The sequence below is a fragment of the Rhinoraja longicauda genome, chromosome 9, assembly GCF_053455715.1.
Source record: "Rhinoraja longicauda isolate Sanriku21f chromosome 9, sRhiLon1.1, whole genome shotgun sequence".
NCBI lineage: Eukaryota > Metazoa > Chordata > Chondrichthyes > Rajiformes > Arhynchobatidae > Rhinoraja > Rhinoraja longicauda.
The window spans coordinates 16,363,079-16,388,800 of record NC_135961.1 but is presented as its reverse complement, the minus strand read 5'-3'; the positions used below and the strand labels follow the sequence as shown (position 1 = coordinate 16,388,800).

The 25,722-nt window shown below is 39.1% G+C and overlaps 2 protein-coding genes across 6 annotated transcripts in view; one reads left to right on the top strand and one right to left on the bottom strand.

The window, feature by feature from the left end:
* The window catches only part of ppp4r3b (protein phosphatase 4, regulatory subunit 3B), a 46,031-nt gene extending 25,314 nt beyond the window's left edge, over nucleotides 1-20,717 (top strand). The window contains exons 10-16 of one of the 3 annotated variants that reach the window (XM_078404869.1): nucleotides 5,209-5,253; nucleotides 6,988-7,146; nucleotides 11,692-11,861; nucleotides 12,017-12,159; nucleotides 14,618-14,799; nucleotides 17,172-17,289; nucleotides 17,734-20,717. In XM_078404869.1, the coding sequence (XP_078260995.1) occupies nucleotides 5,209-5,253; nucleotides 6,988-7,146; nucleotides 11,692-11,861; nucleotides 12,017-12,159; nucleotides 14,618-14,799; nucleotides 17,172-17,281 (809 nt within the window). In that variant the 3' untranslated portion in view covers nucleotides 17,282-17,289; nucleotides 17,734-20,717. Of the gene's footprint in view, nucleotides 1-5,208; nucleotides 5,254-6,987; nucleotides 7,147-11,691; nucleotides 11,862-12,016; nucleotides 12,160-14,617; nucleotides 14,800-17,083; nucleotides 17,290-17,733 lie in introns of all 3 variants that reach the window. The other 2 variants (XM_078404868.1, XM_078404867.1) reach the window with 2 other exon arrangements.
* Nucleotides 18,961-25,722, bottom strand: part of cfap36 (cilia and flagella associated protein 36) — a 49,681-nt gene continuing 42,919 nt past the window's right edge. Inside the window, exon 10 of one of the 3 annotated variants that reach the window (XM_078404872.1) lies at nucleotides 18,961-25,097. In XM_078404872.1, the coding sequence (XP_078260998.1) occupies nucleotides 25,017-25,097 (81 nt within the window). In that variant the 3' untranslated portion in view covers nucleotides 18,961-25,016. The remainder of the gene's footprint in view (nucleotides 25,098-25,722) is intronic. The other 2 variants (XM_078404870.1, XM_078404871.1) reach the window with 2 other exon arrangements.

Here is a 25,722-nt window from a genome sequence, read left to right as displayed (position 1 = left end):
TTACTGATGATATTAAATTAATTTTCCACATTCTTCCCTTGGCCATCAGAATCCTATTTTCCAGCTCATTTCCTACATTTTAGTCAGATGATAAATTTACAAAACTTAAATATGCATTTAAAATAATACACTTAAAGTCTGGTCCAATTGAAGGGAATAATTTGACACAACTTTTTCAATTTTCTCTTGGCCCCTCTTCATTGCTGTATCTTCCATATCCTTCAACGTTCTCAATCCATGCCCTCACCTGCACCGTACTTATCCATTACCCCTGTGTGCTCATACCCCCACACCAGTTCTAGGATAACCAAAATCTCATCCTTGATTTCAATTTCCTGATCCCTCGTTTTCAATTTAATCTTCTTTAACTCTTGTAGACTTGCCCAAATTTGGTTTCTTGACCATCTACAAACTTGTTCCACCATTGGCAGCAGTGCCATCATTCTCCCCACGCCCCTTTAACCCTCTTCCTTTTATTATTGTTCCTCTTGCCTCCCAGTGATTTCAAAAGCTATCTGATAACACTTCGGTGAAGTGTTTTGGGATAATTAGCTATGTTGAAGAGCACTGTATAAATACATATTGTCACTATTGATGTGAAAAATGGATTGAGATCGGTGAAAAAATAAACTTTTCAACATTTCTCAACAATCCAACAGCTTCTCCTACAAAAATAAAATCCGCACAAAAATTCAGACACTAAAAGATGCACCAATTCTACAGCATATTAGAAATGTAAAATGTTAAATTTTAACATAAAAATAGATTCAATTAGTTACATTTACTGAATTATAATTACAATACAGAAGCAGAAACGATTAAGACTTTTAAAATACAATTTGACAGATAGATAGATAGGAAGTGTTTAGAATGCTATTGTCCAAATGCATGAAAATGGGACTAGCCCAATATGCTAACTTGGTTGGCAAGGACAGGTTGGACCAAAGTCACTGTTCTTGTACTGTGCAGTTCCATGACTAAAAACAAAATGAAGATCAAAACAGATTATCCCAGGGGTCCAGTTGGCAAGATTTATTTTAAACACAAGTTTTTTGTTTCATTGCTGTTAACATCTTTGTAGGAAAGGAGGCACAGCCACAAATACTGAAAATAAGTGTAAGCAAGGAGATCAGGATAACCAAAGCATTAATTGTAATGTGCAAGTGTGCTGTCAACACTCAAACCAAAAGGCAGTGCACAAAGCTACAAGGAAATCCGCAGAGGGTAACAACAAAGAATTCTCAATAGCAAGGAAGTGGCGAGTGGTGGATAGGCGGGAGAAATCGTGATTCAAGAAGTATGATTGCTCCAGTGTTCTTGGAAAATGTATAATCGTATGTGTTCTAATCATGGAGATCCAGAGTGGAAAGGTGAGGATGCTTTCAACAAATGGTCAAGAGGAAGAGGAGGATCACTGCCAAAAATGAACAATGTCAAAAATTAAAAAGCCTAACAATCTAACTGCAGATGTTGAAAAGAAAACTGGCCAATGGTCAGGTTATGAATTAAAGATGTTTGAGATAAATGCTTGCATATCTTTGGACTAACAAATGAATGTATAGTTCTGGAGACTCAATTTTAAACAGCTACATGATCACTCATTAATACAAACACTTTAAAAAGTAACATGTACACTGTCCAGTTAGTAGGAGACATCACTACTGTCAAAAAATTGATGTCTGCCAGCAGATGTTCTTCCAGTAAAATGCCCTTTTAATTTCCACTTCACTCATTGTGAACAGCATTGTCACCAACTGCAGTAAACCTGTTAAAGTAGAACTTTACAACTTCATTTTCTCCACCTACCACCAATTAAGTAATGTACATCTTAAATACCTGGAATTATGGAGTGCTGAGAAAACACCTGGACAAGATACTTAAAATATTAATGTACCAGCCATGTCGAAGATCTTAATAAACAATATGATAAACAAGAATTAATATTAGACATTAATCATTAGTCAGGATAAAGGCAGAACTAACAAGCGACTCGAGTTAGCAAAAAAGTTGATCCTTCTGTATTCTGAGATCTTCACTGTCCACTTTACCACCAATTTTAATATAATCTGCAAAAGTACTACTTGTATTCTTTTCTCAACCAAATCATTAATATAACACCAACCAACACTGGACCCAGCACTAATCCCTGTGGTACACTACTTGTTTCAGGCTTCCAGTCTGAAAAGCAATGCTCTACCACCACTCTTGTTTGCCACGTTTGAGCCAATTTTGAATCCATTTGCTACATGGCTCTGCATCCCATGTGATCCTATCTTCCAGACCAACCCATCATGTGGTACCTTGTCAAAGGCCTTTTAAGTTAATTTTCCGTGCACAAAGCCAAACCGACGTCCCTAATTAGTTCCTGTCTTTCCAAAATATGTAGATCATGTTTTTCAGAATCCCCTCCAAAAACAAAGTCACGACCTCTGTAAGACTCACTGGGCTATAGTTCCCAGGCTTTTCCATGCAGTCATTCTTAAACAGAGGCACATTAGTTACCTTCTAGTCTTCCAGCACCTCACCTGTGGCTCTCAGAGATGCAAATATTTCTGCCAGGATCCCTGCAGTTTCTTCCCTAGCTGTCCATGTTGTCCTGATCAGATCCTGGGGATTTATTTACTTTTGTGTTTTAAGCCATTGCTTTTAACTTCCCTGAGTTCCCTAGGATCCATGTCGTTCTCCACCGTAAATATAGACAAGAAATATTCCTGTGGCTCCACACATGGATGTGCTGATTTTTTTTATGGGTCCTATTCTCTCCCTAGTTGCTCTTTTGTCTAATATACTTGTAGAATCTCTTTGGGTTCACCTTTACTTTTAAGTATCAAGTGCAGGTCGTAGACTCGCACTGTGTGAAAACAGGCTCTGCAGCCCAATTCGCCCACTCTGACCAAGTTGCTGTCGTAGCTAGTCCTATTAACCCGTGTTTGGCCCATAACCCTCTAAACTACTTCTGTACATGTAAAAATCTTTGAAAAATGTTATATTCTATATAATACACCCACTATCCTTCAATACACCCACTATCCTTTGTGCAGAAAAAAGTTATCCCTCAGGTCCTATTAAATCTTTGCACCTGCCCTCAGCGGCAATCAGTAGAATTGCTGCCTTACAGCACCAGAGACCGAGATTCAACCCTCACAATGTGTGTTGTCTGTACAGAGTTTGCACGTTCTCCCTGTGACTATGTGGGTTTTCTCCTGATGCTCCCATTTCTTCATGCGTTCCAAAGATATGTGGGTTTGTAGGTCAATTGGCATCTGTAAATTATCCCTAATGTGTTGGGTGCAGGGATCGCTGGTCAGCATGGACTCAGTGGGCCCAAGGGCCTGTTTCCACGTATCACTAAACTAAACCAAACCTTAAACTTATGCCCTGTAGTTCTTAATTTCCCCTACCCTGGCAAAAATATCTTGTGCATTCACCCTATCCCGTTCCATGATTTTATACACCTCTGCCTCCTGCACTTCCAAGAAATAAAGTCTCAACCTTCCCAACCTCTCCTTATAGCTCAGGCCCGAAAGTCTTGGCAACATTCTCGTAAATCTCTGCACTCTTTCTAGCTGAATGACATCTTTCTTATTTCAGAACACAATGCTCTAAGTGCGGCCTCACCGACGTATATACAATTGTAACACGAGGTCCCACCATCTAGTCTCAGTTTCCTGATAGATGAAGGCTAATGTGCCAAATGCAGCCTTCACCGCCCTTTCTACCTGTGACGCCACTTTCGGGGAACTATGTAGCTGCACTTTTTACATTCCTTTTCTCTACAACGCTTTCCCGGGCCCTGTCGTTTTGTGTGAAGATCCTGCCCGGGTTTAACTTCCCAAAATGAAACACCTCGTCCTTGAAAGCATTGAACTCTTAGCCATTCTTGCCCTGCTTTCCCAGCTGATCAAGATACCTCTGTAAATCTTGATAACCATCTTCACTGTCAATGATACCACCTACTTTGGTATTGCAAACTGACTAATCACTCCTTGTGCATTCTCATCCGAATTGTTGATCTACATAACAAACAGCAATGGAACCAGCACAGATTCCTGAGGCATACCATTGGTCACACTAAAAAAAAAAACAACCTTCCACCACCATCACCCTCCGCTTCCTACAATTCTCTATTAAGTTAGCTAGCTCTCCCTTGCAATCTAACCTTCCAGAAAAGCCTACCATGTGGAAGATAGACACAAAAGCTGGAGTAACTCAGCGGGTCAGACAGCATCTGGAGAAAAGGAATAGGTGATGTTTTGGGTCGAAACCCATCTTCGGACTGAAGTCCAATGTAGATGGAAGTGGAGATGGAATCGATGGTGGAGAGTCTCGTCTGTGTGGTGGACTGGGCTACATCCACAACTCTGCAATTTCTTGTGGTCTTGGGCAGAGTTATTCCCAAACCAAGCTATATTATAACTCAACAGCATGTTTTCTATCATGCATCTGTAGAGGTTTGTAAGAGTCATTGGAGTTTTAGTATTTCAGTGTTCAGTTTCACTTGTAATTCCAAAGATAATGAAGCAACCAATAACATTTACAGAAAGACGTGGGAAACATTAAGGTTTAACCAATATCAGCAAGTAATGTTCATGCCTGGCTCTTCAGATTCAAAGCACTACTAGTTCCAAATTAAACACTATTAATACCCTCTGGTCAGGTGTGTAATATGATAAGCTCAATTTGCTTGAATGAGTGAAGCTTCATCAAGTTAAAGGAAAGTTTACAATAACCAGTACTAAGCAGTCCGTTTGATTAACATCCTTCTGCCACCAAGGTACTGTGTCATTATTGTGTACCTCCGCCAAACTTGCACAACTCTTCAGTACCTTCAAAATCTTCAATTAAACGAGCAGATGAATAATCACACCACCAAAACATCTCAAAGTTGTACATTTTACTCACACTTGACAGTATGTTGTCATTCTTTGATGAGGCTGAATGAAAATCTTGAAATTACCTGCTGTGCCAAGAGAGCTGCAGAGCAGGATGATGACTCCTTGCCAAAATCTCGCTAAAAAAGAGGGAGGCATTGTGTGCTGGACTCAGGCAATCACCACATACAGTAAAAAGAAAACAGAATTGTGCAAGTTGAAGAAGGAGAATAAGCATTTAGTTTTTAATATTTTTCTGAATGGATAATTTCCTAACTTAATTTTTTATTCCATATTAGCAACCAGTCTATAACATTATCTTTTCCTTGATTAACAGATGCTGTTGCAGATGAATCTAATGGGAGTGTTGCTTTTTGTTCTGGTAAGTTTGATTATTTTTAGTTTTTGAGATTGAATAACTTCTTTGCTTTAATAATATTTGTCGCGTATTTGAAATAAATCTCAGCAGTTTACATCTTAAGGGAATCAATTTGTACAGATGCCAATTAATTTGCCCAATTTTGAACGAAATGACCACTTGATTAAAAAAATCCATATTACGTTGCACAACACTCTCTTGGATTAATATTTTGTGACGACATGTGTTTCTTGGAATTCCCAGCAAGTAACACATGCAGAATTAAAATAAACATTATTTTAATATACTTCGTGTTGATTTCAAAGTAGTTATTTACATTTGAATTTTACATGCGAGTATTAAGCACTATCAGTAGCTTAATTCAATGCAATGTATTTTGTTCAATGCAAACTATTCAGATAACAAGGTTCCACGTTTAAACAATGGTGAGTTCATTGATGTATTAATATTTTGCTCTAATAGTTTCAATCTTTGTGGCAGAGGAATTGGTTGGTGTATGTGTGTGTGTGTGTGTACTCATACTGATCAGTTGGCACCTTATTGTGCAGCACAGCAGGAAACCAATAAGCCAATGAAATATCTGACAACTCTTCACATGAACCATCCATTTAGTTCTATTCTCACTCATTCTCCCAAATGCACTACCCTCGTTGATGCCCTTTGTAAATTCAATCATGAGTCCGACATGACCATCCCTTAGCAAATCTTGTCTGCCTAATCTTTTGTAACAAGATTTACACTGTTCAAGAGAATTAATTTTCAATCATTTTTGCCCCTCTGAAATTAAACTGATTTGCATTTAACTTTACTGCATCATTGCCATGTCCGTTTTTGTATCAACTGGCTTGGCATCAGAAATAATCCAGAGATTTCCTACTGATTTGGACCTGTGGTTGTTTATCTTCCTCTTAGAATATTCTGCAGTCAGTCAGTGCAATTTTTCACTGTTATTAAGAAGGGAACATCATCCCAGAATCACATCTGCAATCATGGGAACTTCTCACTAATCCCCTAACTGCCAAACCCCCTATAACTTGCTGTCTTAACCTTCTCTTCTCGCCATGTACAGCTGGGCAATTCTTGATGCATTAATGTGGTTTCAGCAGCATTCCCCAGGGGAACCATTTTCCCCCTTCTGGTGAAAGGATGAATTGATATTTCTCGAATTCTACATCTTGTACCTAACTTAGAACAGAAGGAAGCCATTCAGTTCATCAGGTGTATACTGGGGTTCCCAGGAATCAATCTCATTAATCCCATACACCCTGTTCTTATTTTCCCAGAACTTATTCTCCGTCACGCATACCCATCTTTTTGCTATTCATTCTTTTTGCTATTATGTTACAGTAAGGGGTAATTTACAGTTGACAATTCACCTATCAATATATCTGTGGGATGTGAGTGGAAATAACAGCACCTAGAGTAAACCCACGCAGTCAGAAAAACTCTGAAAGCAAGGTCAGGAGTAAACATAAAGCTTATTCACAATGCTTTTATTTTGTTAAAGGTGCTAAATCATACGTGTTGATTTGAAGTTATGGTCAGATGCTGTTTTCATTTGACTGTCCAGTTATGTACTTGAATATCTGTAAATTGGATTTTGATGAATTGCTAACTTTCATGGCCAAGGGTTAAGTTGGCCATTTTGTTTCATTTGGTTTTCAAAATGTTGATCACAAATGCATGATCGCAAACGTTGATAATTCAATGCATAACTCAACTTATCTTTTTTTTAAGATAACTTCCAGACGGTACAACTGTTGGCCTTGATTTTAGAGCTGCTCACTTTCTGTGTAGAGCATCACACATATCATATCAAGAACTATATCATGAACAAAGATTTGCTGCGAAGGGTTTTGGTACTGATGAATTCAAAACATACCTTTCTAGCCTTATGTAAGTTGATATTTGTGAGGTAAAATTAATGACCAAATATTCTGTAATTATTTATCCTTTGCTTCCATGTTCTCCAACAATTTATAAGGAACTTTTTTTAAATTAGACTTAAATAGCTGGTTATACCACTTGTGCAGTATTGGTTGATAGCACCAAGCAATTAAGATAAGGATTTGACATGTTGGAGGAGTTGTACATTAAAGGCTGTGGTGTATCCACAAACCGATTTCAAAGATGATGTGTGGGTTACATAAGCAATTCTCTCCAACCATGCATCTCCATACCTAGATCTTAACAAAGTCCAGGTTACTGAATCCCCAAACCAGACCTTCCATCCAAACAGCACCATTTTATGCAGTAAAATACAGTGCATTCAGAAAGTATTCAGACCCCTTCACTTTTTCCACGTTTTGTTACGTTACAGCCTTATTTTTAAATGGATTAATTTAATTTTTTTTATCATCAGTCCAAACACAAAACCCCAGAATGAACAAGCGAAAACAGGTGTTTAGAAATTTTTGCAAAGTAATTAAAAATAAATAACTGAAATATCACATTTACATAAGTATTCAGACCCTTTGCTATGTCACTCAAAATTGAGCTTAGGTTCATCCTGTTTCCATTGATTATCCTTGAGATGTTTCTCCCACTTGATTGGACATGATTTGGAAAGGCACACACCTGTCTATATAAGGTTCCACAGTTGACAGTGCATGTCAGAGCAAAAACCAAGTCATGAAGACGAAGGAATTGTCCGTAGACCTCCGAGACAGGATTATGTCGAGAAACAGATCTGGGGAAGGATTTTAAACAATTTCTGCAGCATTGCAGGTCCCGAAGAGCACAGTAGCCTCCATCATTCTTAAATGGAAGAACTTTGGAACCACCAGGACTCTTCATAGAGCTGGCTGCCCGGCCAAACTGAGCAATCGGGGGAGAAGGGCATTGGTCAGGGAGGTAATCAAGAACCCGATGGTCGCTCTGACAGAGCTCCAGAGTTCCTCTGTGAAGATGGGAGAACCTTCCAGAAGGACAACTATATCTGCAGCACTCCACCAATCAGGCCTTTATGGTAGAGTGGCCAGACAGAAGCCACTCTCAGTAAAAGGCACATGACAGCCCGTTTGGAGTTTGCCAAAAGGCACCTAAAGGATTCTCAGACCATGAGAAACAAGATTCTCTGGTCCGATGAAACCAAGATTGAACTCTTTGGCCTGAATGCCAAGCGTCACGTCTGGAGGAAACCAGGCACCGCTCATCACCCGGCCAATACCATACCTATGGTGAAGCATGGTGGTGGCAGCATCATGCTGTGGGGATGTTTTTCAGCGGCAGGGACTGGGAGACTAGTCAGGGTCGAGGGAAAGATGAACGGAGCAAAGTACAGAGAGATCCTTGATGAAAACCTGCTCCAGAGCGTTCTGGACCTCAGACTGGGGCACAAGTTCACCTTCCAACAGGACAACGACCCTAAGCACACAGCCAAGGCAACGCAGCAGTGGCTTTGTGACAATCTGTGAATGTCCTTGAGTTGCCCAGCCAGAGCCCGGACTTGAACCCGATCGATCATCTCTGGAGGGACTGAAAATAGGTGTGCATCGACGCTCCCCATCCAATCTGACAGCTTGAGAGGATCTGCAGAGATGAATTGGAGAAATTACCCAAATACAGGTGTGCCAAGCTTGGGGCGTCATACCCAAGAAGACTTGAGGCTGTAATCGCTGCCAAAGGTGCCTCAACAAAGTAGAAACATAGTAACAGAAAATAGGTGCGTGAGGAGGCCACCTGGCCCTTCGAGCCATCACCGCCATCCATCGCGATCACGGCTGATCATCCACAATCAGTAACCTGTGCCTGCCTTCTCCCCATATCCCTTGATTCCACGAGCCCCTAGAGCTTTAACTGAGTAAAGAGTCTGAATACTTATGTAAATGTGATATTTTAGTTTTTTCTTTTTAATTACTTTGCAAAAATTTCTACATGCCTATTTTCATTTTTTTATTACGGAGTATTGTGTGTAGATTGAGTAAAAAAAATAATTTAATCCATTTAAAAATAAGGCTGTGACGTAACCAAACGTGGAAAAAGTGAGGTGGTCTGAATACTTTCTGAATGCACTGAAATTGGGATATACATTTTCTATCCAAAGCCGTAAAGAAAAATTACATTTTGAGACCATCTTTGGCATTGCTAATCATTTTTTTTCATTGCCATTCCAGTTATTGCCATTCATAAAGTCATTCATGTTTAAATTGAAAATTTCATTGTCAAAATTTGTTGGGTGTGTGCAAATTGTGTTGCGTTGTTTTTGCTGTACAAAATGAGTCGTGCAAAGAAGTACATTGCACTGAAACAGATCCTTCAGCCCAATTTGTTCACGACAACCAAGGTGTGTTTGGCCAGATCACTCAAAACCTTTCCCTTGTCTTTTAAATGTTATTATTGTTTCTGCCTCCACCACTTCCCCGCGAGCTCATCCATATACGCACCATCATCTATATGCAAAAGCTGCACCTCGGGTCCCCTGTAATCTGTCCCTCCTCTCCTTTAAACCTATGTGTTCTGATTTTAGTGTCCCCAAGCCTAGGGGAAAAAAAGACTGTGACCATCCCGTGTGACTATGGCCCTTATGTTTTTATAAACCTCCCCTCTCAGCCTCCTCTGCTCCAGGACAAACAGTCCCAGTATATGTGGCTTCTCATAACTCAAACCCTCCAATGCAGGCAACACCCTTGTGAGTCTTTCCTGCACCCTCTCTTGCTTAATCGTATCCTTTCTATAGCTGAACGACCAGAACTGCACATAGTACTCCATGTGCAGTCTCCATGTACAGCTGGAATATGACATCCCAGTTCTTGATCTCCTCGGTTTCTGTTCTTCAACACTCCCCATGGCCCTGCCAAACACAATCACAAGGACATAATTGTGTTTGTCCTTCCCTAGATGAACTTCCTAAAGTGTATCACTTAGCACTTGTCTGAGTTAAATTGCATTTTGGCATTCCTTTACCACTTTCCCAAGTTTTTGAACCCAGGTACAACAAACAATGTCAAAGAGAAATCTGTTGTGTTCATTCACCTCCTTCCATCAGGGTAGCTAAAGTTATCCCACTTTTTAAGAAAGGAGGGAGAGAGAAAACAGAAAAATATAGACCAGTTAGCCTGACATCGGTGGTGGGGAAGATGCTAGAGTCAATTTTAAAAGAAAAAATTGCGGAACATTTGGATAGTAGTAACAGGATCGTTCCGAGTCAGCATGGATTTACGAAGTGGAAATCATGCTTGACTAATCTTCTGGAATTTTTTGAGGATGTAACTAGGAAAATGGAGAAGGGAGAGCCAGTGGATGTAGTGGACTTGGACTTTCAGAAAGTCTTCGATAAGGTCCCACATAGGAGATTAGTGGGCAAAATTAGAGCACATGGTAGGGTACTGCATGGATAGAAAATTGGTTAGCAGACAGGAAACAAAGAGTAGGGATAAATGGGTCCCTTTCAGAATGGTAGGCACTGACTAGTGGGGTACCGCAAGGCTCGGTGCTAGTACCGCAGCTATTTACAATATACATTAATGACTTAGATGAAGGGATTAAAAGTAACAGTCGCAAATTTGCAGATGACACAAAGCTGGGTGGCATTGTGAAGTGTGAGGAGGATGCTATGAGGATGCAGGGTAACTTGGACAGGTTGTGTGAGTGGGCAGATGCAGTTTAATGTGGATAAATGTGAGGTTATCCAGTTTGGTGGTAAGAACAGGAAGGCAGATTATTATCTGAATGGTGTCAAGTTAGGAAAAAGGGAATTACAACGAGATCTGGGTGTCCCAGTTCATCAGTCACTGAAAGTGAGCATGCAGGTACAGCAGCCAGTGAAGAAAGCTAATGGAATGTTGGCCATCATAACAAGAGGAGTTTAGTATAGGAGCAAAGAGGTATTTCTGCAGTTGTCCAGGGCCCTAGTGAGACCACACCTGGAGTATTGTGTGCAGTTTTGGTCTCCAAATTTGAGGAAGGACATTCTTACTATTGAGGGCGTGCAGCGTAGGTTCACGAGGTTAATTCCCAGAATGGCGGGACTGTCGTATATTGAAAGACTGGAGCGACTGGGCTTGTATACTCTGGAATTTAGAAGGATGAGAGGGGATCTGATTGAAACATATAAGATTATTAAGGGATTGGACATGCTAGAGGCAGGAAACATGTTCCCGATGTTGGGGGAGTCCCGAACCAGGGGCCACAGTTTAAGAATAAGCGGTAGGCCATTTAGAACGGAGATGAGGGAAAACGTTTTCACTTAGAGAGTTGTGAAGCAGAGGAACTCTCTGCGTCAGAAGGCAGTGGACGCCAATTCCCTGAATTTCAAGAGAGAGTTAGATCGAGCTCTTAATGATAGTGGAGTCAAGGGATATGGGGAGAAGGCAGGAACGGGGTACTGATTGTGGATGATCAACCATGGTAAATGGCAGTGCTGGCTCGAAGGGCAAAATGGCCTACTCCTACACCTATTGTCTATCGCCTATTATCAGTATTTTCTCCCCCTGAAAATAGGTGCACTGCGTTTTATGAGGAGAATCATTGGACTGAAGGATGAATTCTATAACCGTTATGTTACTAAAGGAAACCTCTTTGAGCCAGTTATAAATGCCTTTTTGGATAATGGAACCCGATATAATCTGCTCAATTCAGCAATAATTGAACTATTCGAATTTATCAGAGTGGTAAGGTGCTTTTATGTAATAGCATGTAGTAAATATTTTCACTCTTTTTTGAGGGAACGTTAAAAAATTTACGCACAAATTTTCTGGTACCGTTTTTTACAGTTCTGAGAAGTGTAGGCTGATCTGTTCTTTTATTATACATTTTTTTGCCACAGGAGGATATCAAGTCACTGACAACACATATAGTTGACAACTTCTACAAAGCACTTGAGCATATAGAATATGTGCAAACATTTAAGGGACTGAAGTTAAGATATGAACAAGAGAGGGATAGACTTCAAAATCAGAAACTAAACAGGTATGAAATTAATTAATGGGCCTTTTCCTCCCCTCTACCTGTTCCAGCTTTATATCTCTCAACCTATTTCTTTGGTGTAGCTTTATGTTATTACCATATTTTGTTTTTGTACTATTCGAGTGCATAATGTTTAGGTCACCACCCAAGAAAACTGGGGGCAAATCCACCGAGTATGTTCAGGATAAACTGCTATATTTTAAATGTTAAAGAAATGTGGGGTTAGTGTCGGAAAGTAGCACTACAGACAGACGGGAGAGTCTGGCTGGTTTACTGCTGCTATTTCTTACATTAAGATACTGTATAAAATTGGAAGGTATGGTTTTCTAAGGAGCCCTTGTTCCTCGGGTAATTGATTTTCATAGATTTCTACGTGCATTGAATCTAAAAAATATTCTCTGTTTTTACACAATGCTGTGTGCTTTGCAGTGCTTGCCTTATGATCATGACAATGAGCGGCATACATTATAAAAATTGCCTTAATGTTGTGGTCAGGCATGTAAAACTTTTAAGAAATTCAGACGAATTTCAACTGAGAAAAGGGTGAAGTACTGTAACAATAAGCACAAATGAAAAAGATACCTGTAAAAAGAGTAAATTACACATTTGTCCTCAGTAAACAAAACAAGTGCAGTTGTTTAAGAAGTGGGATGTCCACACTCTGACAATGGGCAAGAAGTCAACTAGAGTGACACAAATTTTGAAGTAGCTCAGCGGGCCACGCAGCATTTCAGGAAAACTTGAAAAGATGGTTTCAGGTTGGGACTCTTCAGACTGATTATGGTGGGATGGAGGGTGGGAGGGGAGAGAAATCTAGAAAAAAGTGGGGGCAGAATAAATCTGGATACAGGTGAGGGAGGGAGGGAGGAGTTTGATTGGCAGGTGGTTGGACAAAGGCCAGATATGAAAAGACAAAGTATGAAAAGACAAAAAGTGTGAGATAAGTATAGAAGACCGCAAGAAATTGCAGAGAATTGTGGTCGCAGCCCTGACCATCACACAAACCAATCTCTTTACATTGACTCGATCTATACTTCACGCTGCCGCGGCAAGACTGCCAGCATAATCAAGGATCAGTCACGTCCCCGATACTCCCTCTTCTCCCCTCTCCTATCAGGCATGAGATACAGAAGTGTGAAAACACATACCGCCAGATACAGGGACAGTTTCTTCCCAGCTGTTATCAGGCAACTGAACCATCCTACCACAACTAGAGAGCGGTCCTGACCTACCATCTACCTAATTGGAGAACTTTGGACTATCTTTAATCTGACTTTTCTGGATATTATCTTGCACTAAATGTTATTACCTATACTGGGCGGCTTAATTGTAATCACGTATTATCTTTCCGCTGACTGAATAGCACGCGACAAAAAAGCTTTTCACTGTACATCGGTACACGTGACAATAAACTAAAGCAAACTAAGCCAAAAGGTCACTTTTTAATATTCTCCAGAGTTGCTGCCTGACCTGCTGAGTTACTCCAGCACCTTATCTTTTTTAGTAAACCAACATCTGCAGTTTGTTGCTTCTCCAAAGATCAACTCGATACTGACGTAATGTTGAAGCTAGTGTTAGAAGATTAAATATTTTAAACACATTGAGTAAATGTAATTTCAATACAAGTACAGACAATCCAAGGTTATAACAAAAGCTGTTAATTTGCAACTTTTACTTGATAGTTCTGCAATTTGGGATGGTGACAGTATTATAATCAAATTACAGTAAAAAAGCATGAGAAAATGTCAGCTGCAGCTTGGTTCTGTAGGAAAAAATGTGTGCTACTGTGAATTTTTCAATAGGTTCATGGTATTTTAATTGAAAACTAACTGGAAAAGGGTTTTCAAAAGGAATAACTGTAGATAATAAAATGGATTACAGAAAGGCAATCCAGATTTTTCACACCAACAAGTAATTTTTGCATGATTGCATGATTGTGATTAAGAAGTACACTATATGAAAAAATTAAGGACATTTGATAATATTCATCGATATATAGTTAGTTAGAGCATAGGAACAGACCCTCCATCAAACCAAGTCCATGCTGACCATCAAGCCCCAATTATACTACTTCGACACTGATCCTATTTTATTCTCCCTGCATTCCCGTCACTCCCCCACCTGCCTCCCAAGGTTTGGCCACTCACCCACAAAGAGCAATTTAACAGTGGCCAATTAACCTGCCAACCTGCGCATCATTTGAGTACCTGAAGAAAACCCACAGAGATCCCAATTAAGGTGATAGTTGAAGGAAGAGTTGATGTCAGAGGACAAATCGTTTTTTAACTGCAGATGGGATTAAATCTAGAGTTGGGCAATTCCAGCAGTTATGGATATGTCCAGTTGTGAACTTAACTTTGGGCAGATTGGAATCTGAGAAATTCAACATTACAGTTGATGTTATGGGGCTTTTATAGAACTTGTTAATTCATTGTTTGTATTGTGTGATTTTTAATTCAAGTGTGCCATCCATATTGCGTAATAACCGTTACCGGAGAGATGCACGAGCTTTGGATGATGATGAAGAGATGTGGTTTAATGAGGAAGAGGAAGAAGGAGAAGCTCTTGTACCCCATGTTGAGAAATCAAAATCTGAGGATGACTATCCTGACAGTTATGGAAAATTTCTGGAGACTAAAAAGGGTACAATAACTTTTAGCCTTCTGACGGTACATTTTTATTTTAATGAACAGGATTTTCCTATGGTGGTAAGCAGTTTTGCTTGGGTCTGCTAGCAATAACGTTTACGTTACGTTTATAAATGTGGACAGGATTGAGACCTCCGTGAGAATGAGGAAGTTAAGAATATAAAAAAAGGAGTGGAGTAGGTTATCTAACTCTTCCCGCCTGTTCTGCCATTCATCAAGATCTCAGTGCCAATTTCGAGTACTATCCCCTTATCCTAATGTCTATATGTCTACTGGTTTCTTTGAAATGAACCCAACGACTTGAGCCTCTATTTCCTTCCAAGTGAAGAAATTTCTCTTCATTCTCAGTACTAATGGCATATCCCTTATACTGAAACTATGCCCCTGGTCCTTGACTCGTTAGCAAGAGGAAGCGTCTTCCCTGCATCTGATCTGTTCAACTCTGTCAGAATTTTGTAAATTTCAAGGAGATCTCCTTCTTCTAAACTCGCGAGAACACGTGCTTCATATAGTCGATTTCTCCTCATGTGATTAACGTCATCTCTGGAACCAGTTTTGTGAATCGTTGCTGTTATCCCTCTACAGTAAACATATCTCTTAAAGAAAGCAAAACTGCACACAATACTCCAGATCTGGTTTCCAGGTTATGTATATTTAGAATAAGGCTTCATTACACCTTCTCAATGTAATGGTTCCTTTTACATATCAACATTACCCATTTGGTCATCATTTAACAAATGCCTTTTCTGTTATGTGCATCAGAGTTCATAAAGCTGCATGTTTCCACATTCTATTCGATTTGCTTGGTTATCACCCTCTCACTCGATGTCCATAACTCTTAAAGATCTGTCCATAACTCTAAACGCCACTTTACACACTCCAGTGTACCCACACTACCCCAAACAGTTTAGAATCATATCATTGATGCAGATTACAAAGAGCCAGGGCCCACTCATAATAGTCTGACATTCTGAAAAGGATCTGGTTATTCTAATAACCAATTCTCAACTATTATCAGTGCTTGCATTAAACCCATTTCAATGTGCCGTAGCCTGGCTGACCAACCTCCTGAGTTCTGGGAACGTGTCCAAAATCTTCCAAAAATCCTAATACATCAAATCAACTGGTTATCCTTTTATTATTCTAATATGTACATATTCGTGGACTCGGATTGAAGCTGGTGCACAGCTTGTTTTTGTCTCAGAGCTGCTCACATGGGAACGGCAGCATCGGAAGAAATGATTTTTACGCTTACAACCATGGCAAATTTTCCCAAAAGCCGGGCACTGTTCACGGATGGCTGTGTGCGAGCCTCCACAGTTAGCACATCTGTTAATAAATGGAGCACCAAAACTATCAGGCACATGCGTTGGCTGCCGTTGCATCCTGAAATACGTGCCCGCAGCATCCACATCATAAGTGGTATGCGGAACCGAGCTCAAAGCCTTAAAGTGTATCCGTTGTCTGGAGGATACAACAATGCTGCTCAGCCCTGTGCAAAGTGAGCTCCGAATCACGTAGAAGTTCCATTCTCACCTTGTCATTGAGAATGCCATATACGAACCTGTCTGTTATGAGCTCGTCACAAAGATCACCAAACCTGCACTTGCTGGCACTGTGTTTCAGTGAGTTTCTGTAAGCCTCAACAGGCTCTCCTTGGTTTTGGCTGCGCACAGAAAACTTGTGGCGCTCCATAATGAGATTGGTTTGTGGGTCACAAAGTTGGCTGAACTTGTTTTTTAAACATGCCGGATCATGGATAGACTCCGCTGGGGTGACCACAGCACCCGTGGCATCATGTACAGCTGCTGCATAAATGAACAGCTTTGCACGTCGAATGGTCTCCAAGCCAGCCAAGTTAAGGAAAATAGATGCCTGGATCCGTGGGGCTTTATCATGATGCACTGCATCCATGTACACATCGTATTCCTCAAAGTTACGCCAACGTTCTCCAATGTCCGCATCAAACACTAGCACCTCGGGCTTGCGAAAGGAGTCGGCTGTGGTAGATTAAAGTGTAAAAACTCTAAACTGAAACTCGATGAAGGAGTGATTCTACACTTCTGGCACCATGTTCTTGTCCCATTCTTATTTCACTAGTCTGTATTCTTATGGTGTGATATTTTTATTTTTACGTTTTCTTTCATCTATCCTCAGTTAACGTCCAAAGCACTAATATATTGATTTTATATTCTTGTTGAAAAGAGCCAGAATCTTGGCAAATTGATTTAACTGCCTGGAATTGGTTCTGTCCAAGCTCATTAATATTTATTTCCTAGCTAAAGAAAGTGAAGACAAGGAAAACCTTCCAAAGCGATCATCAAGTCCCAGCTTTAAGTTTACATTTTCACATACTTGTCCATCCAGTACAGCAAATGGAACCAATGGCACCAATGGTAAATCAACAGCAGCTCAGACCACTCCAGCCACTTCTACCAGTTCTTCGTCAAAGCATACCAGTCCAACTGCTACAGTGACAACAAAGGTTTGGATAATCTTCAATATGCTGAAAATCTACCTCGTAAATCTATTATCAAACTTGTTAATTCAATGAGTATATTTTTTAAATTCTAGGCTTTGGAAAGTGAAATTCGCTAACTTCGAGTTAGGGAAATACATTGATTTGAAATTTTAGAAATTTAAATAAAGTCTCCACTTCACTATGGTATAGTTTTCTTCTGCCTTTGCAAGGCATATTACAAATAGTAGATTTATGTAATTGTGAATGAGGTAAAAATAAACTGTCATGCAATTCAAGCTAGGTTTTGACCATGATACCATTACATTGGATCACTGCATTCTTACTCGCATTTTCCTAAAAGTACTCGGTATTACTTCTTGTTACTTAGATTAGGTGCAAATCATTTCCTTTTAGTTGTTGGTCTGTACTTCTCTCTAAAAATGGTGTGTTTTTTCTGAATTACTTCAGGGAGGTCTTGTGGGACTTGTAGATTATCCTGATGACGAGGAAGAGGAGGAGGAAGAAGAAGCATCACCTAGAAAACGACCTCGACTCGGCTCATAATCGATGCAATGGCTTACTTTGGGATCTGATACAATGGTGCAACTGTTCCATGAGCATCGGGTCTTAATCAGGAAAGGCTTCTTTACTGTGAAAACAGGAGATGCAAATAAGGAGTAGCAAACAGTGTGCTTCAACCAGAGGGTTTGAGTTCTACATGGCAACAGTATGCCAATGAGGAACTGGATCTCTCTGGAATAAAGTTGGAAGGGCAAACTAGCCAATAAGGCTGGTAGGACTAGCAGTTAGTAATTGGGAGTTGATTGACAGTATCCCAAATGGGGAAGAGACTGATTTGGGGTGGGTTAGGGAAAGCTTGAATAAGGCAGCAAAAGTACCACCAAATTGTTTTGGTGGTCTTTACCAGGAAACCAAAACTGGGATATGCATAGAGTATCATTTGGAAGCCTTCGCATTCTGAAATGAATGAAGTGCAATTCCACATGTATATCCTCTACTTTTCCTTGTTTGCCTCCAATTCCATGTTTATATTGTGGGGTGGGAGGAAACTTGCCAATATATTTCTACATAGAAGGATCTAAAGCTACTATCGGGACCATAATGATGAATTGCTGTCATGTTAATTGGATCTTGGTACATCCACTGGGCCTGTTCAGCAACTTCAAAATGGTGAATGGTTGGAAAAGCACAAGAGTACGTACCTCAGTTAGATACTGTGTGACAGACTGTTTCGCCAGCCTGTATGGTAATAGCTGATGCTGGTGGTTGCAGCAAAAAGGGTCATGAGAAAAGCTACTGTTCTTAGATCATTTGCAGATTATATATTGTGGAAGTTTTGGTTTGCGATGTTCCCGGCCCGAACATACTACTAAAGAGAGAAAATTTTATCCCATATGATTTTTATGTATATTTTTGGCTATTGAATTACAGAATAACTTTTCATTGTAGTTGATAATAATGGAGTTACCTATGGGGAACACTAATTTTTACAGAAAACTGACCATAATGCTGGGAGCTTCATAGAAAGTTGCACCAAAACATGAATTTAACTAGTCTGCCTTTGCCCTGTTAGTCACAATTTCTTGGTGAAATAATAATTAAGATTCAAGCACAATAAAAGGCTTGCTCAGTTCCAGATGTTTTTATTGCACAGTATACTGTTTTGATCATTTTTAATACAGTGGTTAACGCGGGTTGTTAAACCAGCTGTAGCCAAATCAGCCAACTGGCAATCTGAGATAAGCCTGAGGACATTACAAACTGAAATCAAACCTCTTTTTAAACCAGAGCTTTTTTTTTTGGAAGTCATCCACGTCCCTTGATATTTTTGGAAGTTTTGAAGCTCAACGTAAACATTCTTTGGAAGGAGTGGCCTATCTGTCATGTAGATACAAAGTATAATTTTTCCATAAGACAGAAGTTTATTTTGTATGGATGAATAACCACCACTGTAACTGTTATTTTACACTGTACACATGTTGATATTAATGAGGCTATGTAAGATTCAGGAATTAAAATGTGACCCTGTAATTCCATAAACATAATGCTGTTGTGTCTATTTTCTGGTAAAAGTAATGAGCTTTTTTGGTGCTGAATTGTAAACTAAGAATGAATTAATTATTCCTTGGACCGTTTGTTTTAAACAAAATATTATATTTATAGGATTATGCACAGTATATAAAGATAAGCCAAAGCAGAACTAAATATGTTTGTTAATCAAAATTAATTTTCATTTTTATCACATGGTTACTTTATTTGGGTGACTGTCTATTATCTACTGGTTTAGTTTACAAATATGATTAACTTTTAGATCTATTCTGTAATTGTCTCATTTGGTATTTTAATTCTGTGGGCTTCAGATGTGATCTCCATCACAAAGTACAGTTCAATTTAAAATCTCCAAAATTACATTTTGCATGCACTGCACCAAGTGTTCATGGATAGGAGCAGAACACTGATTTTCTGAACACGAGCAAACAAAAGTATTTGTAATTTTTAAATGAAAGTGACATTTGTGATCAACTACATTGTAATTTAAATACCATTCACTTTTTAAAAAATTACCACAAAACACAATTTCTGAGGTCTCTTGTTAATTTTATCTCAAGCCACCTCAATTTTAAAGTTTTTGTATATTTAAAACAACAGCGTTTTTAACTAGCTCATTAGCAATGTGTTTCCCTGTCTTTGGAGTATGAATTATTCTTACTCTTTTGTCATTCGTTGGACTTTCTCCCTAAACAATTTTTGTTGATATGCATTCTTAAAATGTATGTGTCATTTGGATAATGTACTTTAACTCCATATTTTTATATTTCAATTGAAATAATACTCAAACATGCTTGTTTCATTTTTCACTTCTTAACACATGGTTCACAATTTCTCAGTTGGACAGTGTACTGTAAGCAACAGTTTAATAGAATTTGTTACATCAATCTTTTATAAACCAAGCATTAGATAAATTCTGTTAAACTGCTTGATTATAATTAGTCCATGAAATTAGACATTTTAGCTCCAGTAGCGAATTGTGTGGCTCGAGATAATGAAGTAAGTTAAAATGAAAATCTTGATTAGCATTACCTTATGTTTGCACTTTAATTTCTCATTAATACAGTTTTCTACATTTTATACAATTCTAAAAGTTAACTCGTCTTTCTGTAACTTGTCATACTAAATTATTTTAATTATTACTGCACTTTATGGAAAGACTTTTCAGCATTGGTTTTTCTAGTTTTAAAGAAGGGCATTGGTCCAAGCAATGATTTGCGTATTTCAGTTCTGATTATGTTTTTAGTTCATAATATGTTGTGCAAATTCCAATTTATTTGATTGTTTACTTGAGTACATATAATTGCTTTCAAATATTGTGTTATAGTTATGTCTTATTAGAACTGTTAAATATTTCCCAGTTAAATGTTTTTTGCTGTCACAATACTGATCTAACAAAGGGAAATGTATTAAATTATTTAATTGAAAGTTGCTTAATAAATTCAAGTTATTTCACTGTACTACTTGACACCAATTTTTGAGTGAGGATTTGAGAGTAATTTGTTTCCAACTTAAGCCTGGAAAATTAAATATGGTAAACATAGAATAATAGGTGTAGGAGTAGGCCATTCAGCCCTTCGAGCAAGCACCGCCATTCAATATGATCATGACTGATCATCTAAAATCAGTACCCTGTTCCTGCTTTTTCCCTATATCTCTTGATTCCTTTAGCCTCAAGAGCTAAATCTAACTCTCTCTTGAAATAGTCTCTCAGGTAAAACACTGTTAACCTGGCAACCTTGGGACTTTGGTGCTGCCGGATTGGCAGATTTTCCAGATGTTGGATGCTGTTCCAATTAATATTCCACCATTCTCAATTCACTCTTTTTAAGGTGTTTTGCAGTACAGTAGTATAATAAATTTGAGTAAATGCAAGTGAGTTTTGAGGAAGCATGGGAAATGCACCGACATGAGTTTCAAGGGGCACAGCTAACCAGGTGAGTGCAGAAGATGTAACCAAGTAGGTTTAAATGAATCCTCATGGGAATCAGTACCTGGTGAACCCAAATGCCAAACCTTTGTGGGTGTTGAAAAAACAAATACTGCAATGTCCTATTAAGACAAGGATGTAACTGGATTATTCGACATATGTGAGCACGTATTTGATTGTTTTGGTGATCAGAGATAAATTTCAACTTTTCCTGATATTTTACTGAATCTTTATATTATTGATAGAAATGGCAATTAAAGTTTGCAACCAGTCAAATTGAGATTCCAATTCTACAAGTTTGAATTGATGCCATTTTAAAATGGCCTCACCTGCTTCTCATACCCATTGCAATGTCTATTTTGTACAAAGGTATTTCCCCCCATTATTGCAGGTTTATAATGTGGTCGTTATTACATGGGAAATGTGGCAAAAAAAGATCAGTGTTTCAAGTAGCTGTCGGATGATGGTTGCAGTGCGGTTCTCCTCCATTCATAGCATATGGGCGCAACTGGGACGACCATTATTTATTATCTATTCCTGTTTCCGAGAAGAAACAAGGGACCTCAATGAAACTTAAAATCCTGACGGATCAGACAGACTAGGATGTACCTGAGGGGCAGAAATAGGGGACACAGCTAAGGATATGGGGTAAGCTATTTAGGACTGAATGAGAAATTTATTCACCCAAAAAATGGTGTGCCTGCAGAGTTCTCTACTTCAGAAGACAGTTGAGGTCACATCATTAAATATATTCAAGAAGATATATTTCTTAAGGAAAGCGATACATGGGTAGGAAGTAGGAATACGGTACTGAGGCACAAAATGCTGGAAGCACTCAGCAGGAGGTATCACCTGGAAAGAAACCTAACATTTCAGGTCAACTACCTTTCAGAAATACGGTGATGTCTTTGACACGTTAACTTTCTTTTATTCCACAGATGCTTCCTGACCTACAGAGTGCAACATTTTGTGGTTTCTTTACAGATCTCCAGCATCTGCAGTTTTTGATTTTCAAGCTTTCATTTAAATAATTTTACTTGAAGGGCTGACCTGCCTTAGGAGATGGCCATTCAGCCCCGGTTTCTGTGCTGATCTACAAACCTGCTGCAGTACATGGTTTAAAGATGATTCCAGAGTACTTAAAGGTAACACATTCCAGGGGTTTCCCTCACGGCAATGTAGGAACTGTTATACTTTTCAAAATCAGAATGATGTGGAAGCAATGGAAAAGTTTAAAAGGCTGTGAGGCAGCTGAGTCAGTTTTAAGATTGATTGTGGAGCCAAGCACAACTGCAGCGAGAAAGTTTAAAAGAGCCATTTGATTGTTGCCAATAGGGAGGGAAGGTGCAGCATTGAACCCAACTAGCAAACTTACCTCAACCTATTCAAGGATGGGCAGTGATAATTATTTTTCAAAGTTTAAGGGTTTCAAAGCCTTGGGGTGGCAGCTGGTAAAGCTGCTGCCTCACATTGCCAGAGGTCAAGGTACGATCCTGACCTCAGATGCTGTCTGTGTGGAGTTTGCATTCTCTCTTGACCGCATGAGTTTCGTCCCAAAGATGTGCAGGTTAATTGGCCACTGTAAGTTGCCCTCAGTGTGTAGTGAGTGGATGCAAAAGTGAGAAAACAGACAATGCATTAATGTAATGAGTTAAATGCATGATCGATGGTCGGCGTGGACTCGGTGGGCTGAATGGCTTATTTTCCATAAATAGACACAAAATACTGGTAACAGCAGATCTGGCCGGATCTCTAGAGAAAAGGAATATTGTTTTGGGTCAGAAGCCAGATCATATAGCTATAAACTTGAAGTCTGAAACTATTTTTGCCCCCTTTGTTGACATGATCCAGAAGATTAAGATGCATAGGATCCATGGTGACTTGATCATTTGGAGTCAGAAGTGACATAGGGTTGTGGTGGAAGGCTGTTATTGTGTTTAGAGGTCTGTGACTTGTGGGAGCTGCGCTGAGACCTCTGTTCATGATATACATTAATGACTGGACTTAAATGTAGATGGATTGGTTAGCAAGTTTACAAACTAAACCAAAATTGCTGGTGTTGCATACCATGAGAAAAGTTGTCATAGTTTACACAGGGATATAGATCAGCTCTAGAAATACGAGGAGAAATGGTAGATGGATTTTAATCTGAGCAAGTGTGAGGTGTTGCACATTGGGAGGTCGAATGTGGGGGATCAGTATACAGTTATTGGCAAGATCCTTAATAGCATTGATGTGCAGAGGGATCTTGGGATCCAAATCCATAGTCCTCTAAAAGTGCCAACACAAGTAGATAGAGTAGGAAAGAGTTTGTGATATACTTGCCTTCATTGATTGAGGTTTCACAAGACTATGAGTCAGGAAGTCACATTGCAGCTTTATTAGGACTTTGGTTAGGCCACATTTGGAGAACTGTGGGCAGTCCTGTCACCCCATTACAGGAAATGGTGGTGGGTGCAGAAGAAGGTTACCAGAATGCTGTCTGATTAGTTAATGGGACAGATTGGACAAACTTTTGTTTTCTCTGGAGCATCGAGGCTAAGGAGATGCCTGATAGAAGTACATAAAATTTTAAAAGGCATAGATACAGTAGACAGTCAGAACCTTTTCTCTAGGGCGGAAATGTGAACGTCTAGAGGGCATTGCTTTAAGGAGAGGGGCAAAGTTTAGATGATGTGGGGGCAAGTATTTTTTAGAGGTTGGTGCGTGCCTGAAACATGCAGTCAGCAGTGGTAATAGAGTATCAAACAATGATTTTTTTTAAAAACATACAATAATGGCATTTAGGAGTCAGGGATATGGGTCACATGCAGGCAGAGATTAGATTAATTCGAGATTATGTTCAGCATGGACATTGGGCTGAAGAGCCTGTTCCTATGTTGTACTATGTTCTGGTCAATCAAACACAAAGCTAGTAAAAGAGGGAATTTCTGTGTGGACTAAACTGAAACCAATCCACTGTTTCACCATTTTGATTACAAATTGTCACTACAATAGTACATTGGTTAAGTGGTCAATACAACAAACACTCGCAATCCTCTTGAAGGAGACAATATCAGTGACCAATGAGAGTAGCAAAGAGTTGTAACATTTCATGGGAGACCTGTTGATTTGGATCTGTTGTTTATAATGACTGGTGCAACTGCTTAAATTCTGATAATGAACAACTACTAATATTCAAACATGTGAAAAGATCTGGTGAGTTGGCCAGATGCCTTCATTGAATATCTTCTTACAAGTCTTAAGTACTTAAAATAAATGACGATCAACATTTCAGTGTAAGGATGAAATTGTTTTCCAAAACTTAAAATTGGTTGGTTTGTTAATCAGAATTTCAATGTTTGTTGGGTATGGATATATCCAGATCCCATGGACTTGAGCCATATACCATTACAGTTTACAAGTTCTCGGTCAGGGATACGTCAGTTTATTACACAAGCATGTGGTTAATAATGAGATGGTAATTAAACGTTAGTATTCTGCATGCAACAATAGTTTTGAACTACACAAGAACAATCAGCACCATTAAGCATGCTAAGTTGCAAACAATTTAATTTACCGGTGCAGCCTATAAATTATTTAAAAGATAGAATGCTAGTTCAAATTTTTGCTGTAGTGTTTCAATATCATTTGCAATTCACTGGTAACAGTCATACAAAGTGCTTCAACTTTAATACAGTTCCATGAAATATTGTAGATCTCTCAATCAAAATGATGGATTTTGTATCTTCAACAGTCTGCTGCTCACATTTTACTTTTTGATAACTTCCTGTTTAAGTTTTTCTGCCAAATGTTTCCTTTTCTGAATTTTCTGTTTTTCTTCTTCAGACATCTGTAAAGAAAAAAAGATGATAACTGTGCTGGTCATTGTATTCCTGCATGATCTATAAATCTATTACTTCAACTGTCAATGATGCCAATCCTTGCTTTTTCACGAGTAAGAAAAGAATCCTACACTGATTTTGTTTGAAGGCCTTTCCTTTGCAGGCATCACTGCCCACAATGACCTCTGATGTAGGCAGAGATGCTCCACTAACAAAAAGCCAGCTAAAATCATGTGGTGAGTTAAGGAGGCAAATTATTAAATTGGCCTCTCTCCCACCTTTACTCACTTGAGTGAATTTAAAACATTCTTATGACAAAATTATTTTGTGTGGTACAATAAGATTCTCCCACCCACCCCCTAATTTTTCTATACTCTGGGTGGTCTAATCATTAATCTCCCTGGGTGGCAATCAGCCTGATGAATCTGCTGCACTCTCTCTTGACATGCATATCTCTCCCAAGTAAGGACACAAACAGCACACAAGAAGTAGTAAAGACCCAAATGCTTAATTGCTTGCTTCACCTTGAATGTTTTCAATGAATGACACAAGGACACTTGGGGCGATTTGTGCAACAATGTTTCTCAATTTATCTCGTTCTGTTTTTCCTACTCTGATTGTAATTATAGACAT